Source organism: Giraffa tippelskirchi, chromosome 8 (assembly GCF_054371585.1).
Source record: "Giraffa tippelskirchi isolate mGirTip1 chromosome 8, T2T-mGirTip1v1.2.pri, whole genome shotgun sequence".
Lineage (NCBI taxonomy): Eukaryota > Metazoa > Chordata > Mammalia > Artiodactyla > Giraffidae > Giraffa > Giraffa tippelskirchi.
The window spans coordinates 156,115,510-156,131,530 of record NC_137282.1 but is presented as its reverse complement, the minus strand read 5'-3'; the positions used below and the strand labels follow the sequence as shown (position 1 = coordinate 156,131,530).

The following is a 16,021-nucleotide window of genomic DNA, read 5'->3' as shown; positions in this document are numbered from 1 at the left end:
GGAATTCACCAGATTGTTTCCTCTCCCAAATGATTTGGGCCTTTGTGATTTACCAAAGGTACTTATTAATCCATATGGAGCTAAATTTTTTGAGAGTTAACATGTCCCAAGAGGAGTGAGTAATACTGCTTCTCTGTAACCACCAAAACCTCTAGTGCTACTACTGTTGTATCTTTTCTTCCCCCTAATATAGCATCTACAGTTCTTAGACATCATTAGTCTAAGTAGCTAAAATATGTAGCGATCATTCCATCACATCTTTGCCCCAAAGAAGCAAAACATGGCAACAATCCTGAAACCCCTCCTCCTCTGGCTGTTTTAAGCCAGTGCTTTTACTATCCTGGGAACATCCAAAATCAGAATGGTTTCCCAGAGATGCGGTATACCTGATGGCAATTCCATCATGATTCCACCAACTGGGAACCTGAAGCAGAGCTGCTTCCCATGTTGTCAGTTTGAACAAGCCAAACTAAAGGACCCAGAACTGTCCATTATGGGATGGTGCTGCATTAACGCTCACAGCTGCGGCTCTTCCCTTCCTGGATACTCTCAGTTCAGCTGAGTGTTTGCCATAGCCTTGGCGTGCCAGTCTGCTCTTCTCTTGGGAATGAGAGGTCATAGCCATATTGTTAATCACGATTGTGGTGACTACTGCTTCCATCTGAGACATATAAAAAGGCCAAGTGAGGGGCTTTCCTGGCCGTCTAGGGGCTAAGACTCCGCACTTCCCCTGCAGGGGACATGGGTTCCATCCCTGGTTGGGGAACTAACATCCCACATGCTAAGCAGCATGACCAACAACAAACAAAAACCCAATTAAAAAAAAATTTTTTTAAAGGCCATGTGACAATAAAGAAAAAATAAACCCACAGTCTTCAAAAATTAGTGCTTTAAATTATCTGCTTCAAATGACTTTTTGGTGTCCATTATATATTTTTTTCTATGTGTCTAAAATTTCAGGTCAAATATTATATGTCCTTGAACCATATGCTACCTAAAGCCTGTCGGTTTATAAATTTCTCTGTTGAGCATACATTTCATTGAGCCAGTTCTAAATGAGGAGGAAAGGGGGTGGGTAGAGGAATCTTTTGCTGCCGTATCATCATTGTGTATAAAATTAAAGCCTTGGGAGGAACACAGCAAAAGGAAAGGCTTATTTATCCATGATTAACCATGGAGTCATTTCACTGTTGTATTTCAAGTAAATCATCTATCTTCTCGTTTTAAGGCAGGTAATTGCTTTGCTGGTTTCTGTGTTTCTGCCCAAACATAACTTAGAGCCTTTCATCTGGATATTTATTCATCTGGCTGGAACAGCTTTCAGTCCTCTTTAAAAATTAATTTGACTTTAATGTCTAGCTATCTAGGACTCCCCCGGGCGAGGAGGAAATCACACCCAGGGAATTTTGATTTGACAAATGGCCGTTGTGTAGGAGCCTTTGATCCTCCACTGTGGTGTTAACTGGCTGCTCCTTGTCTTGCTGAGCTTTGACAAGATCAAAGTGTGCACCCTGCCCAGCAGGATCACTGATGGGCCCCAGGAGAATCCTGGCACCTCCCAGCATCTCTGGGCTGCTGTAGCCCTGCAGCTGGAGCTCAGAGCCCCTAAACATGTATCTACTTGGAGAGATTAGATGTGGGCAGAGGTGCAGAGAAGACAGGGTGAGTCTTTCCTAAGGCCTTGACGTTCCAGGTCCCCATGCTTGTTGAGTGCTTGAAGCCTTTTGCTCCCAGAAGTAGGAATTCCTGACCTCGTTTTCCATCTCTGAGTCCTCTCAGTGTTTCCAGGTTTTCAAAAATTATGAAGAAAATTTAATTTTCATTGTTGTTTAAAGAACAAATATAAAACCTGGTTCAGTTCAGTTGCTCAGTCATGTCCGACTCTTTGTGACCCAATGGACTGCAGCATGCCAGGCCTCCCTGTCCATCACCAACTCCCGGAGTTTACTCAAACTCATATCCATTGAGTTGGTGATGCCATCCAGCCATCTCATCCTCTGTCGTGCCCTTCTCCTCTCGCCTTCAGTCTTTCCCAGCGTCAGGGTCTTGTCAAATGAGTCGATCCTTCGCATAAGGTGGCTAAAGTATTGGAGTTTCAGCTTCAGCATCAGTTCTTCCAATGAACAGTCAGGATGGACTGTTGGTCTCCTTGCAGTCCAAGGGACTCAAGAGTCTTCTCCAACACCACAGTTCAAAAGCATCAATTCTTCAGCGCTCAGCTTTCTTTATAGTCCAACTCTCACATCCATACATGACCACTGGAAAAACCATAGCTTTGACTAGACGGACCTTTGTTGGCAAAGTCATGTCTCTGCTTTTTAATATGCTGTCTAGGTTGGTCATAACTTTTCTTCCAAGGAGTAAGTGTCTTTTAATAAATAAAACATGGTAGATTATGATTTCTTAAACATTTTTAAAATGTTAAAAAAATTTTAAATGTTTTTAAATTTTAAAAAATTTAGTAAATTTTAAAAAGTTATAGTTGATTAACAGTATTGTATAAGTTCCAGGTAGACAGCACAACGATTCAGTTATGCATATATATGTGTGTGTATACATATATATGTGTGTGTGTGTGTATATTCTTTTTCAAATTCTTTTGCCTTATAGGTTACTACAAAAATATAGTTGCCTGTGCTATACTGTAGGTCCTTGTTTGTTATTTATATATTTTATATATAGTAGAATGTATATGTTAATACTAACCTCCTAATGTATCCCTCCCTGCTTCCTTCCCCTTTGGTAATGATAAGTTTGCGTTCTATGTCTGTGAGTCTCTGTTTTGTAAAAAAAAAAAAAAAAAAAAAAAATAAGTTCATTTGTATCTTTTTCTTTTTAATTCCACGTAAGCAGTATTATATACTTGTCTTTCCCAGTCTGGCTTGCTGCGCTTGGTGTGATGATTTCTAGGTTCATCCATGTTGCTGTGTATGACATTCCCTCATTCTTTTTTATGGCTGAGTAATATTCCATATGGGCCTCCCTGGTGGTTCAGGCAGTCAAGAATCTGCCTGTAATGCAGGAGATATGGGTTCGGTCCTTGGGTTGGGCAAATCCCCTGAAGAAGGGAATGGCTACCCACTCCAGTATTCTGGCCTGGAAAATTCCATGGACAGAGGAGTCTGGCAGGCTACAGTCCATGGAGTTGCAAAGAGTCAGACATGACTGAGCAACTTTTCACTTTCACAATATTTCATATATATACATATATATTATATGTACACATACACACACACACACATCTTTTTTATCCATTCCTCTGTCAATGATTAGAAAGATGGTGAGAAAACAGACACATTACTGAAGATCATTGGAAATTGTTTGCCTGGTGGTTAGATACCTTCAAAGCAAAATAACGAGTGTAGACTTTATATTCTGGTCTTGATGAAGATTGTTCAAAAGTGTCTAGACTCAGGTAGCAGGCTGTAAGTGTCACTCTTTCCTGGGAGGCAGGTGTGTCTGACTCTGCTGTCTCCTTCTCACTCCACAGATGGGGAGCTCTCCATATCGAATGAAGATGACTCCCTGGAAAACGGGCAGTCCCTGAGCTCCAGCCAGCTGTCTCTGCCTGCCCTGTCTGAAATGGAGCCAGTCCCGATGCCCAGGGATCCCTGCTCATATGAGGTGCTCCAACCTGCCGACATCATGGATGGGACAGGTAATGCCCCCGATAGACGTAGAATTGGTCCTCAGCATGCGGTGTGGCGGACCTTCAGCCTGGCTGAACTTGGGCTTCTGTTCTGAACCACCCTGAACATAAGGATCTCCTGGAAACGAGGATAGAGATAACCAGTTTAGTATTGGGTTGGTCATAAAAGTTCCTTTGGGTTTTTCTGTAAAATGTTACAGAAAACTTGAACAAACTTTTCGGCCAACCCAGTACATGCTGAGTATAAAATTTTGGAGGAAATATCCATTTAACTTTCTATAGTCTTTAAAAACACTTTTAAAACCTTAATCTCTTTAAAGAAGATAGGTCTTGTTTTGTAATATATATGATTTAAAACATCATCGTTTTGTTTTCTAACATTCGTTTCTGCTAACGCTGAGCCCCATGCTTCTGTAGGATGTCTGTCTAAGTCACCTGGTCACAAAGCCCTGGTATGCCTTTGAATCCTCATCCCAATGTAGCAGTTAACTGTTACATCACTTTAGCAAACTGTACCAATTTACCATGTAAAATTGATGTGTTAATTGTCTACAACTTAACTGGTTAAGTTGTATCCTGCTGACAGATGATTTGTGATGCCATCTGACCATCACTCCCTCTTTGGTCCAGAGCCCTCCAAGTGGCCAGTATTCAACCCCTCAGAAGGACTGCAGAGTGGTCCTCTTTAGCCAGACGGTGGTGCGCTCCCAACAGCCAGTAAGGAGAGGTCCTTGCTATCAGAAGACCAGCCTCCGGGGAGGGCCTGGGAATATCTGGAGTCTGGGGAACGATGGCGGTTCACAGAGTCAGTGCCCTGCTTCCCTTTGGGACCCTGTGAGTCGCCGCTCCATCAATGAGTCCAGCACTGGTAACACCAGTGTCCCTTGAGCCAGGGGAGAACCTGGTTCTCCTGCAGATGATGTGCAAGGCTTTGGTGCTGCCAGGAACACTGCTCCCCGGATTAGGGAGGAAGGAGGAGGCAGGGGAGGACTCTTGTACAGGCTTTCTTACTGGAGCAGTGATGGTGAGCAGGGGGGAGTATGCATCTGAGTTGCATTTCACTCCCAACCTCCCCTCCTCCCAGCTGGAGAGATTGTTCCAGCTAAAGCAGTAAACTGAGACTTCTCTCCAGCCTTCCTTGTGACTTTGGGATCAGACGGATTTGATTTGTTGTCCTGAGATCTGTCGCCCTTAGGAAGTCGTAGAGTCTCCTTCAGTCTTCAGCCAGGTCGCCAGTCTAATGGGAGGGCCTCTGCTACCACCCAGGGCAGCTCTTAACTGGAGCTGGTCTGGATCCTGCCCCCCCACCCCCAGGGGGAGAGGAAGAGGTAGGCCTGGAGCAATATGGAATGGCAGAATCCAAACGAGAAAACCATGCTTCTGGCGAGGGTAAGAGAGAGGAGCAGAGAAAACAAAAAGGATGTTAATTTGGAGCATCCTTCACCTTGTCCAGGTGTATAGGAGCCAATAAGAGCCAGTGCCCCTGAAACTGCAGAGCGCCCCCTGAACATGCCCAGCTTGGACAGCCCCGAACCTGGAGGAGCAGCCACCCCAGGGTGTGGGGGTCGCCCACCCAGTGTCAGCCCCTAGGCTGTCCTCAGACCCGGGAGCAAAGGGCAAACACACCCAAAGGAGATGCCGGCATTGGCGGTGGTGTGGTTCAGAGGGGCCCCTCGTCCTTGACCCGTTACACCTGCCATCTGTTGGTTGTCACCACGGTCCCGTGAGTCGCGTGTTGGAGCGCCCACGGAATGTGCATTATAAACACCCGGGTTGAAGGGATGGAGCTGTGGACGCTTTGAGGAAGCGTCCTCTTCCTTTGTCCTCTGCCTGCTCCTGTCGGTTCTCTCCGTCTCCTGTCTCTGCCTCCCCCCTGTATCCTCCACCTCAGCCTTGGCTTTACTGGCTCTCTGGTGTCCTCTCTTGATGCTCCACGTGTATGTGACACCTGGAGCCTCGGGTGCTCTGCTCTGTCGCTGGCCTGTCCTGTGTCCCCCGCGGCTGCCACCTGCCCCACCGGCACTGCGTCTGTGTAATGTCGTTGTGTGTCATGTGGTTGTCCCCTCAGTGTCCGAAGAGAGTCCCTCTGCCAGTGAGTCTGGAGCCCTCCTGTCCCAAGATCCTTCAGCCAAACCAGTCCTGTTCCTGCCCCCCAAAAAACCTGCTGCTTCCCCTGGAGACCACGAGGACACCCCCGTGAAGCAGCTCTCTCTCCTCAAGCAGCCCCCCGCCCTGCCTCCCAAACCCACTGCCAGGATTGGCAACCACTTACCAGGTGAGTCAGCACGTCTTCTGGGGACCCCACCGCCCCGCCTTCCCTTCACGGGATCCTTTCTTGCTTTTTACCTGAGAACCTTCGGCGAGGTCGCCCTGTGGGACACTTGGGTGTTTCTGTGTGTGTCTTGGTACACGCCGCTGTGACCTGGGTTTGTGTGTGTCTGTTCCGAGGCATGCGGTATACACCTACCAGCCACATGCCAAGAGCCTCCAGTCGTGTGCACCAGTAAGTATGTACGTGGGCATTGATGTGGCTAAGTCAGGAGTGTTTGCCCGTCTAGGTGGGTTCGATTCACCATCCAAATCTTTGTAGAGATAGAGGAGCACCTATTCTCTTCATCATGAGTTTGCTAAAGCTTTCATTTTTTGTCTCTAAATACATGATCTGAAGCCCAGTGTATTTCTTCTTTTAAAATGTATACCTGTGCTGTTCTCTTTGGGGGAAGAAAAAAGCAAAGATAGTAATTTGCAAAATGTAGAAAATACTTTTAAAAGGAATGTTGTCCAAAATGACTGCTTTTTAATTGAAGTGTGGTTGATTTATGATACTGTTATAAATCCAGCAAAATCATCCGGCAAAATGATTCAGTTATATATATTTTTTCAGATTATCAGCGGGATTAACAGATACCAACTACTCTACAGAAAATAGATAAGCTTGATAAGCATCAAGGATTTACTTATAGCACAGGGGACTGTGTTCAATATTTTGTAATAACCTGAAATGACTTTAAAATTCGTTGTTCAATGTTAGTTCACAAATGCACCTACAGTTATTACATTGGGCATTTAGTGGAATTGCACTTCGCTGTACATTAGCACATGAATTGGGTACCACTTTGTGATTTAAAGTTGTGGTATAATCAGAGATTCAAGATTTCAGAGGGATGTTTCTCCAACCTTGATAATAATCCCACCTGATACTGATTGACTTCCTTTTTAGAATATGTTTGCTATTTTTATAAATAGTTTTTAATTGATCTCTATACATTTTTGTAAAATGGAAGGAGGGTGCAAGTATATCCATTTATTTTATCATTAAAAAACTGGGGTTCAAGAAAAGAAGTGACTTCTCCAGCGCTGGTGGGAATTCTGCAGTAAAGGCAACATTAGACCCTGTGTTTCCCAATTCCTAAATCAATCACTGTTGTTTCCCTGGTCGCAGGATGTCTCTCACATTATGCGGAGGCTTATTAGATTATAATTCAGATAGAAGTTTGTGTCAAGCTCCTCTATCAAAGTATATATCCCTCCAAGTCAGTGTTTGGTTCAAAAGAGCAAGTTTCCAATTAAAGAAACTGTTCAACACAGTAGTAACACTTTAGTGTTCCCAAATTTAAATGCAGAGAAAACCACAAAGGAAAAGAGCCTTCTTAAGCCTCCCTGTAAACATAACCACTGTCTATCATTTATCTAACAAAAAAGTCAAATACTAGTTTACTTTTTCTTTGCCTTCACTGATGTCTTATGAACTGGTCCTCATGTTACTAAAATATTCCACAAAGTGACTTTGTTAGCTACGTTGTAGGGGGTCCCAATTTATAGGAGGGACCCCTTAAAGGGTTCCTGTCTTCTTTATTATAAAAAACACAACATCTCAACAATGTGCATATATTTTTGTAAGCATTTCTGAGTTTTTCATCACTTATTCCTGGTATGAGAATTGCTCATTCTAATTCTAGAAATAAATTATGTACTTTTAAAGGCTATGTACATTTTAAGACTGAGATGCCAAATTTCCCTTGAGAAAGCTTAAATATTGAAAAAAATAAACTCCTGTATATAGTACATATTTATTCAGCACACCTAACTCTAGGCAGAATCCTGTGCTAGGTATCAAAGCTAGGTATCAAAATATGACAGTTCAGTATATATGTGTATGATATTTATACAATTATGAACATATACTCATTAAATTTCCAGAAGTAGAATGCCAGAATAACTACTGTCAGGTATAATCCTTGCAGTCCAGCACAGTCTGATAAAAAGGCTCCTGGAGAGCCTGAAACTTGAGCCCACCCTTAAAACATGAAGAACTTAAAGAGAATGAGGAAAGGCTCAGAGGTTGCCCTGCTTCGGGCCAGTGACAAGGAGGCGGAGCTGGGATGGGGGGCCATGTTGGGCTGTGTTGAGAGAGAGGGTTTACTAGGCCTACCTACCATGTGAGAATTTAGATTTTATTCCCAAGGCAGTGGGGAGCCTTCAGAGGTTTTTGAACTGGGGAGTGAGTGATAGGGTGAAAACTAGACTTTAAAATACATTCTTGGGTCATTGTGTAAAATGAACCAGAGGAGGAGAAGGTTGACAGCCAAACTGAGAAGCCAGTGAAGCCACCTGTATGCCTCATTCTCCAGAAGTACTAGTTGAATTAAATAGAACAATTTGAGGCAGGGAGACACTTTCAGAGGCCGCTCCAGTTGTTGAAACAGAAGCTAAAGTTATCAACTGATGGCAGTGGGAAGAGAGAGAATGGATGAGTAGATAAGACATTTTGAAAGAAGAATTAACAGGGACTTCCCTGGCGGTGCAGTGGTTACGACTTTGCCTTCCAGTCCACAGGGTGTGAGTTCGATCCCTGGTCAGGGAACTAAGATCCCACATGCCTCGTGGCCAAAAAACCAAAACATGAAAAACAGAAGTCATACTGTAACAAATTCATTAGAGACTTTAAACATGGCCCACACCAAAAGTCTTTAAAAAATACATAAAAGAAGAATTGACAGTATTTTTTTTAAAACAAACACTGTCCTATAATTTATTTACCTAATTAAGGACTTCAGCCACAAGCCTGGCATTTACAGGACTCTTGCTCTGTTAGCCTTGTCCCTCTGGCTCCCCTCGTTCTTTCCCCAAGAGAGTGAATTTTACCCGTTATCTGTACATCTCACGTCCATAGAGCTTGGGCCAAATGGATTTAAAAAAATACGCGAAAGCTGATGATCTCTTACCGTATTGTACCTGGCAGCCACTTAAATACGATGATGATGAGATAGACACAGATGTGTACAGGCTGCAACTGTGGTGCTTCCCCTTCGGGATTAAACTTGATGAAACTTGCTTCAGTTTTGTAAGTGAACCATTCGTCATAATGAATCTGCATCACCACGAGGCAGCCACACTACCCCTGTTCTGTTACTAATTACTCTAGAGACATCTGGGCCATGTCAGAAGGAATTAGTAAACTGCGAATTCTAGCAGAACTCTAAATTGAGACTTAGGAGTTTTAGCATGTTCTCAGGCTCTGTTGTTCTGTTGACATTTTTAAAAGAAAACAGACAACAGTTTGAAAGACACCATGCATGATTAATAGAAAGTGACAGTGGTTAATGGTCCGGTGGATGCTGGAGGAAGCATGAACCTGGACTTGGACTACATCTAGGTACATGCAGGCAAAGATATGCAGAAATAGCTCTGCTTTGGCATCTGCTTCCATTTAATCCAGAAAACCATAATTAACTTGGAGATTGTCTCATGCATTTTCTCTGTTCTTCAGCCAGTAGATAGAAGCCCTCTTGCTCCCCCAAACTATCTTTCTTCTTCTCTTGACATCCTCATCCAACTTATCTCCAACATCAGTATGCATGCAGCGGATGTAATATAGGATCAGGAGTTGCTGGGCATTAACTTCCTTTTCATTATGGAAGGACAGTGCCCAGCAGAGCTCATTGCATAACCAATATGATCTAAGGTGAATAATTTTCAAAATGTATCCTTCTTAGAAGGATGGCTGACCCCAGAAGAAAAGGGTGGTAGAAGCAAAAAATATTGTCTCCTACTTTTCTGAGTCTTTATCAATCACCTCTCCAGCCATCCTGGCTCCAGAAATCAAATGTTATGCGTTGCATGAATAATCTATTCTTTCTGCATAATGTACCTGCGATTAGGTACCCCACAGGAGCCACTGGAACGAAGGATAGTCAATTTATGTGATAGCTGGACTTCACAGTCTGATGATCACACTTAGGTAATAATGGAAGGTGCCATTTTTGGAAAAAATTTACAATACTAGCATCTTTATTCTTTCTTTTTCATAGAGGAGGAAAAGGAAATTCAGAGAAGTTAAATAACAAGGCATGGTGACATAGCTAGATAGACTCTATCCGTTTCATTTTATTCCAGAGTCCTCACTTGTAACCATTAGTGTACACTATCTGCACTAAGATACCGATTCTTAAAATTTGTGACAGTGAAATCATTAGTTTTCTTTGGGCTCTGTTTGTTTTGGTTGCTTTTTTGGCTCCTTGCTTTTTAATCTATTTAAGAAATTAGAAAATCTGCTTTTTCTGTATAGCTCAAAGACAAAAAAAATTATTCAGCCCTTTGAAAATAAATAACTTTTTTAAGGCAGTTGACTATAAAGAGAAAAAGTAGTTGAGCTGGGTTTCAAAGCACATGCTAGAAAGAGACAGTCTGAGGATCAAGAACGGGGCAGACTGCTTGGGAAGCCCTTGACCACCATTGGAAACATACAATTCAGCAAAGAAAGGGAACTCTTGCTGATCCTCAAAATCAAGTCAAGTCCTTCTGCTAATGTGACTTCGTAGCACTGTCTTTAGAGCCTGAAATACAGGGAAACTTAATTGTATTACCAGAACTGGTTGATTGCTAGTTTCAACGTTATGAAGTATTTGCAACTGCAGATTTCCCTGCCAGACAGCATCCATGCCCTGTGGTATTTTTTCAGCCCCACAGGTGTCTAATGAGAATCCTCTATCCAGAGCTTGTCAAGGTAAAACCAGTATTTCTATTTAGAGCCTGTCTCTCTAGTTTTGAGGAGAGTGTCCACAGTGGGTTGTTCTACAGTCACATTCTGATCTGTCGGTTCACCGTGTGTCTCTGTCGCTGTCTGATTCTCTGGCCCCATTTCTCCCCTAGAATATCCCACCCCACCCTCCTTGTTCTCCTCTTTCAGCTTCCTCTCCAACTCTCCCAAATCACCCAGCTCCTTTCATCTCTGTCCCTGCCTTCTTTCCTGGCTTTCTGCTCAGAAAGTGCAAGAAAACTGATGATTAGAGCACCGCGACCCTAGCCCTCAACTGTGCTTTTAAACAGAAAAAAGTGGATAGTAACTCAGAAGCCTCCTAAAGAAATTTAGGGTTCACAGTCTCTTGATAACGGATACTTTAAAGAAATGGGATATTTACCTGGGTTTAATCTTTATACCCATTTCTCCCTAGTATTCTGGTCCTATTTGTCTTTTCTCAAAGTACAGAAATTATTTCCTTAGTGACTCTAAGGACTGTCTACTGATGAAACATGTTTAAAAGGATGCTTTCTGCTCTGACCTCTCTGATCAAGGCAAAGATTGCAGCAAAATACCTTTCATTTTTTGGTAGTGCTGTTAGGGTGCAGATTTAATTCACTTGGCACTTTTCTTTTTGTGGTGAAAACATATAAAATTTACCACCTTAACCATTTTAAAATGTACAGTCAATAATGTTATATGTAATCACATTGTGCAATGGATTTCCAGGACTTTTCATCTTGCAAAATTGAATTCTGCCTATTAAACAATCTCCCCTTTATCTCTCCTTAACCCTGGTAACCACCTTTTTACCCCTTGTTTCTATGAATTTCACTACTCTGTAAGTTGCTCAGTTGTGTCCACTTTCTTTGCAACCCCATGGGCTGTAGCCCGCTAGGCTTCTCTGTCCATGGAATTCTCCAGACAAGAATACTGGAGTGGGTAGCCATTCCCTTCTCCAGGGGATCTTCCTCACCCAGGGATCTAACCCAGGTCTCCTGCCTTGCAAGCAAATTCTTTACTGTCTGAGCCACCAGAGAAGCCTGATTTGTCTTTCTGTTGCTGGCTTTTTTCGTTTAGCATGTTATCCTCAAGGTTCATCCATGTTGTGGCTCGCATGGATTTCCTTCCTTTGTTAAATGGTACTTATATTTTGTGTGTTTTTTGCACTATGAGCAAAGTACTCTTCCAACCCTGACACAGTTTATAAAAAGTGTTCTCTTATCAGCTCTCAGAGCTGTAGATGGTTGTAAGCTACAGAAAATGTTTAATCTGAAGATGTATAAACATAGTTCTAAAGAAATTCAAATAGTAAGAGATAAATCCTTTTGAAAGAATCAGGAAAATCATGGTAGAGAAGGATGTTTTTAAGACAGGCCTTAGAGATGAGCAAGACAAGTAGGGATCAAAAGGGACGTTGCCAGGAAGTAGGAAGCAGGGTTCAGAGAGGCTCATGCATACAAGGCATAGCATGTTCATGACCGGGCAAATGGCTCAGCTTGACAGGAATGTGCGATTCTGCTAGGGAAGTCAAGAAAGATCAGGCTATCAGTGGAGTGAAAGGAAGCTGGAGAACCTTGAAAGCTGTGGTGAGGGATGTAACTTTTTGGAGGAGGAAGTGGGCATCTTTTGTGGACTTTTAGCTATAATTGCTTGATTTCATCCAAGCCTGTCTCCTTGACGTTGCTTGGATAAAATGGATGCTGCTGCTGTTGGGTGGATTTACAACTGGATGGATGAATGTAACTGAGGCTGTCCAGTGTCTCCCTGAAAATGCAGAGGGCACCAAGTTGCTGCCCTTGGCTCTTCCTCTTGGATATTGTTTAAATGTCCCAGGGGCAAGTTTTCCTTAGGAGTGGGGATTTGCTCTGCTGTGTTCCCTGAGGGTCCTTGGCTGTTGTTGCCCCTCAGCATCAGGACAGGAGGCCGTGAGAGGCACAGAGCCCCATTGCAGAGGTGTTGGAGGAGCTCAATGAAAGGAGGAGCTCAATGATCGTTTGCCCATGAGTTCATAGCAGGTTATTTTCTTCTTTAGGAGAATCTGTGCACATTGTTCTCCATCTCTGAGTGCTGCTGAAAATGAAATCTAATTCTCATGCGTTCTGTAGTATTTAAAGGAAATGTGATAACCTAGGTAGAAAAGCAACCCCTCATAAGAGTAGCAGTTAAACATGAGGGTCATCCATTGGGCAAACTTGTGGTCCAGCCTTAGGTGTCAGCAAGTACACTGGGAATCGCATGGGGAAATGGGGATGCTCTGCAGATGGTTAGACCAGCCACCACCATCACTGTAAATGCAAGAAATCTGAGCATGTCCTCCAACAGTGAATAAACATCGTGCATCAGATGGATGGAGAGTTAGAGATGAACTGTGGCCATCCCCATCTTTCCTTCATAAAACATGGATCTAGCTTGAACTTCTTAGTTCAACCATGAATGTACTGCCTCTTTTTTTCATATTTCAAGCAGTGTTTATTTTTTCCTTTATTAAAAATTTTTCTATAATGGAAAGTTTCAAACATATACATAGGTAAAGAGATTATTATGGTTAACCTCTATGTACCCCTTGGTTAGACCAGTCTTGTTTCATCTTTAACTCTCTGACAGTCTTCTCCCATGGGATTATTTTGAATCAAACCCCAGATATCTTATCTTCCATCCACAAATATGTATATATACATACATATATATATTTTTTTTTTAAATGGGAGTATAATTGATTCACAAAGTTATGTTAGTTTCTGATGTGTAGTGTGTAGTCAATTGCTCAGTCGTGTCCGACTCTTTGAGATCCCATGGACTGTAAGTCCACCAGGCTCCTCTGTACACGGGATTTCCCAGGCAAGAATACTAGAGTGGGTTGCCATTCCTTTCTCCAGGGGATCTTTCTGCGTCTCCTGCATTGCAGGCTGATTCTTTACCATCTGAACTATTAGGGAAGGGGGTTAGTTGCTGCTGTACTACCTCTTAATAGAGAGATACTCTATGTAGTATTTTGTTGTCTATGATCTAAATTTACTGCTTTTGAACCTCACAGAGAGGGCCCCTGGTTCCAGGGTTCTGAGACCAGACAGGCGTGTTTGTGTTTGCCCCCAGGACTTTGTGATTTTGATTTGACTCCCTCCTAGCCTTTGCCTGGATGGTCACAAACAGCAGCCCTCCCTGGTGGGGACATCCAATGAGGGCTCCTTTCTGCTGCCCACCTCTGGACCCTCTCACCTTCCTTTACACCTGTCATGTGGAAAGCTCGGGTTCAACCACCCAGTTATTAATTTCCTAGCCCTCTCCTTGCCTGATCTCCCTGGGAGCAATAGCACAAGTCAGCATTGGTGCAAAATTAAACCAGAGGATGTGTTTTAATTCATGACTTGTCATTTCTAACAAAATACTGATCTTAGGAAAAAATGTATGTTCTCATGATTATAGAGACATCTGCCGTTCTGACTCTTTGAGAGTACTTTCCTGACAATGAATAACATGTAATTTGACTTTCAAAAGATCGAGTGTAGTTGCAGGAGAGCTGGCGTGCCCAAGTGACCCAGTTGGCTGGTGAACAGCCTTTCCACTGCCCAGTGTCACCAGCATCTCAGCGAAGCTGAGATGACAGGAAGGGTCCATTTAAAAACAAAAATGTGTCTTTGTGCAAAGTGGCTCTGAAACAAAGTCAGGGGCTGGCGGTGCCTATGTGATAGTGACCCTCCTTTTAGGATTTCGGCAGGTTCTGGACTTAGTCCTCACCACGTCAGTTGTCCACTGTGGTGTCCAAGTGCTAGGCTGGTTCAGGAGAGCAAGGCAGGCTGACGGCATTGAACCCTGATCACTTGTTACTCTTCTGTCCCTCTCACTACGAGGGGTCAGTCAACACATTTTTGCCTTTCCAGGCATTTGACAAAAAAAGGCCAGACGACCTTACAATCCCTAGGGTGGCCCAAAGGGATTGGTGCAGCTCCTGTGAGTGCCCTTCTTGCAGCCCAGGGAATCTGATTCAGTAGTTTGTGATGCTGTTCGGTTGCTCAGTCATGTCTGACCATTTGCAACCCCATGGACTGCAGCACGCCAGGCCTCCCTGTCCATCACTATCTCCTGGTGTTTGCTCAAACTCATGTTCATTGAGTCAGTAACTATGTCATCCACCCATCTCATCCTCTGTCGTCCCCTTCTCCTTCTCCCCTCAATCTTTCCCAGCATCAGGATCTTTTCCAGTGAGTCAGCTCTTCGCATCAGGTGGCCAAAGTATTGGAGCTTCAGCTTCAGCATCAGTCCTTCCACTGAATATTCAGGACTGATTTCCTTTGGGATTGATTGGTTTGATCTCCTTGCAGTCCAAAGGACTCTCAAGAGTCTTCTCCAACACCACAGTTCGAAAGTATCAATTCTTCAGTGCTCTGCCTTCTGGTTTGTGATACTGGACTCTGGATTCTCCTTATAAACTTAAGTACGCTTCTTATAAACTCTTCATGTTTTTGAATGGATGCCTGTATTCACGAAAGGAGATCGGAGATTCTAACTCACTGGAACCAGGTGGCAAATGACTGAGAATTTCTTACATCACTTTTGTTCATTAGGATGCTGGGTGCTACTATCATTGATGACACTGTCTGATACAGCAGCAGTTACAAATGCCTCTGTAGGTGCTACAGCTGGTGTTAACTGAAAAGGTGAGGAGAGGGGCTCGGGGTGTATCCATTTAGCCCAGACTCAGTCTGTGCATAGACTGCAGTGCTCTGACACCAGGCTGCACTACAGAAGTCATCTGGGGTTTTCATTTTCTTCTCTGAAGTCATAAGCCAGAGCTGTGTCAGGCTTGGAAATACAGCCCTCTTGGGTTTTATAGCTCTGTGACATAGCTGGGGTTTATTTTTCTTGTTCTCTGGAACTGGTTTTTGCTCTTTCCACTCCATCAGCGGAGACAGATTTATGAATATACTGTGTCTCAATCAGTCTGGCCGCAGAAGACCCATCCATTTCTAAGTCAGCAAGCAGAGAGCTTTGCCTGTACCCCATTTATCGTTACCAATGCAGGAGGTCATGTGTGTCCTCCCATCACCCATGAATATTATGCATCAGAGAGATGCAAAGTGTTGTGTTCAGGAAGATGCTGTCAAGGTAAAGGAGACATTTTTAATCCCTGGATTTTTAGATATGAAAGTGCCTGGGTCCCAAGAAGCATAGATATATTTCTTAGCTAATTAATAGCAGAGCACTTCCCTGGTGGCTCATATGATAAAGAATCTGCCTGCAGTGCAGGAGACCCGGGTTTGATCCCTGGGTCGGGAAGATCCCCTGGAGGAGGGCATGGCAACCCACTCCAGTATTCTTGCCTGGAGAATCCCATGGACAGTGGAACCTAG

The 16,021-nt window shown here is 43.5% G+C and overlaps 1 protein-coding gene across 25 annotated transcripts in view; it reads left to right on the top strand.

Moving 5' to 3' along the window:
• Positions 1-16,021, top strand: part of PHACTR1 (phosphatase and actin regulator 1) — a 295,378-nt gene that overhangs the window by 210,066 nt on the left and 69,291 nt on the right. For 23 of the 25 annotated variants that reach the window (XR_014063310.1, XR_014063311.1, XM_081523720.1 and 20 more), the window contains exons 4-5: positions 3,491-3,658; positions 5,718-5,924. Coding sequence is in view for 23 of the 25 variants with exons in the window: in XM_081523720.1 (XP_081379846.1) it covers positions 3,491-3,658; positions 5,718-5,924 (375 nt within the window). In the remaining 2 variants the exon portion in view is untranslated. The remainder of the gene's footprint in view (positions 1-3,490; positions 3,659-5,717; positions 5,925-16,021) is intronic. The other 2 variants (XM_081523734.1, XM_081523741.1) reach the window with 1 other exon arrangement.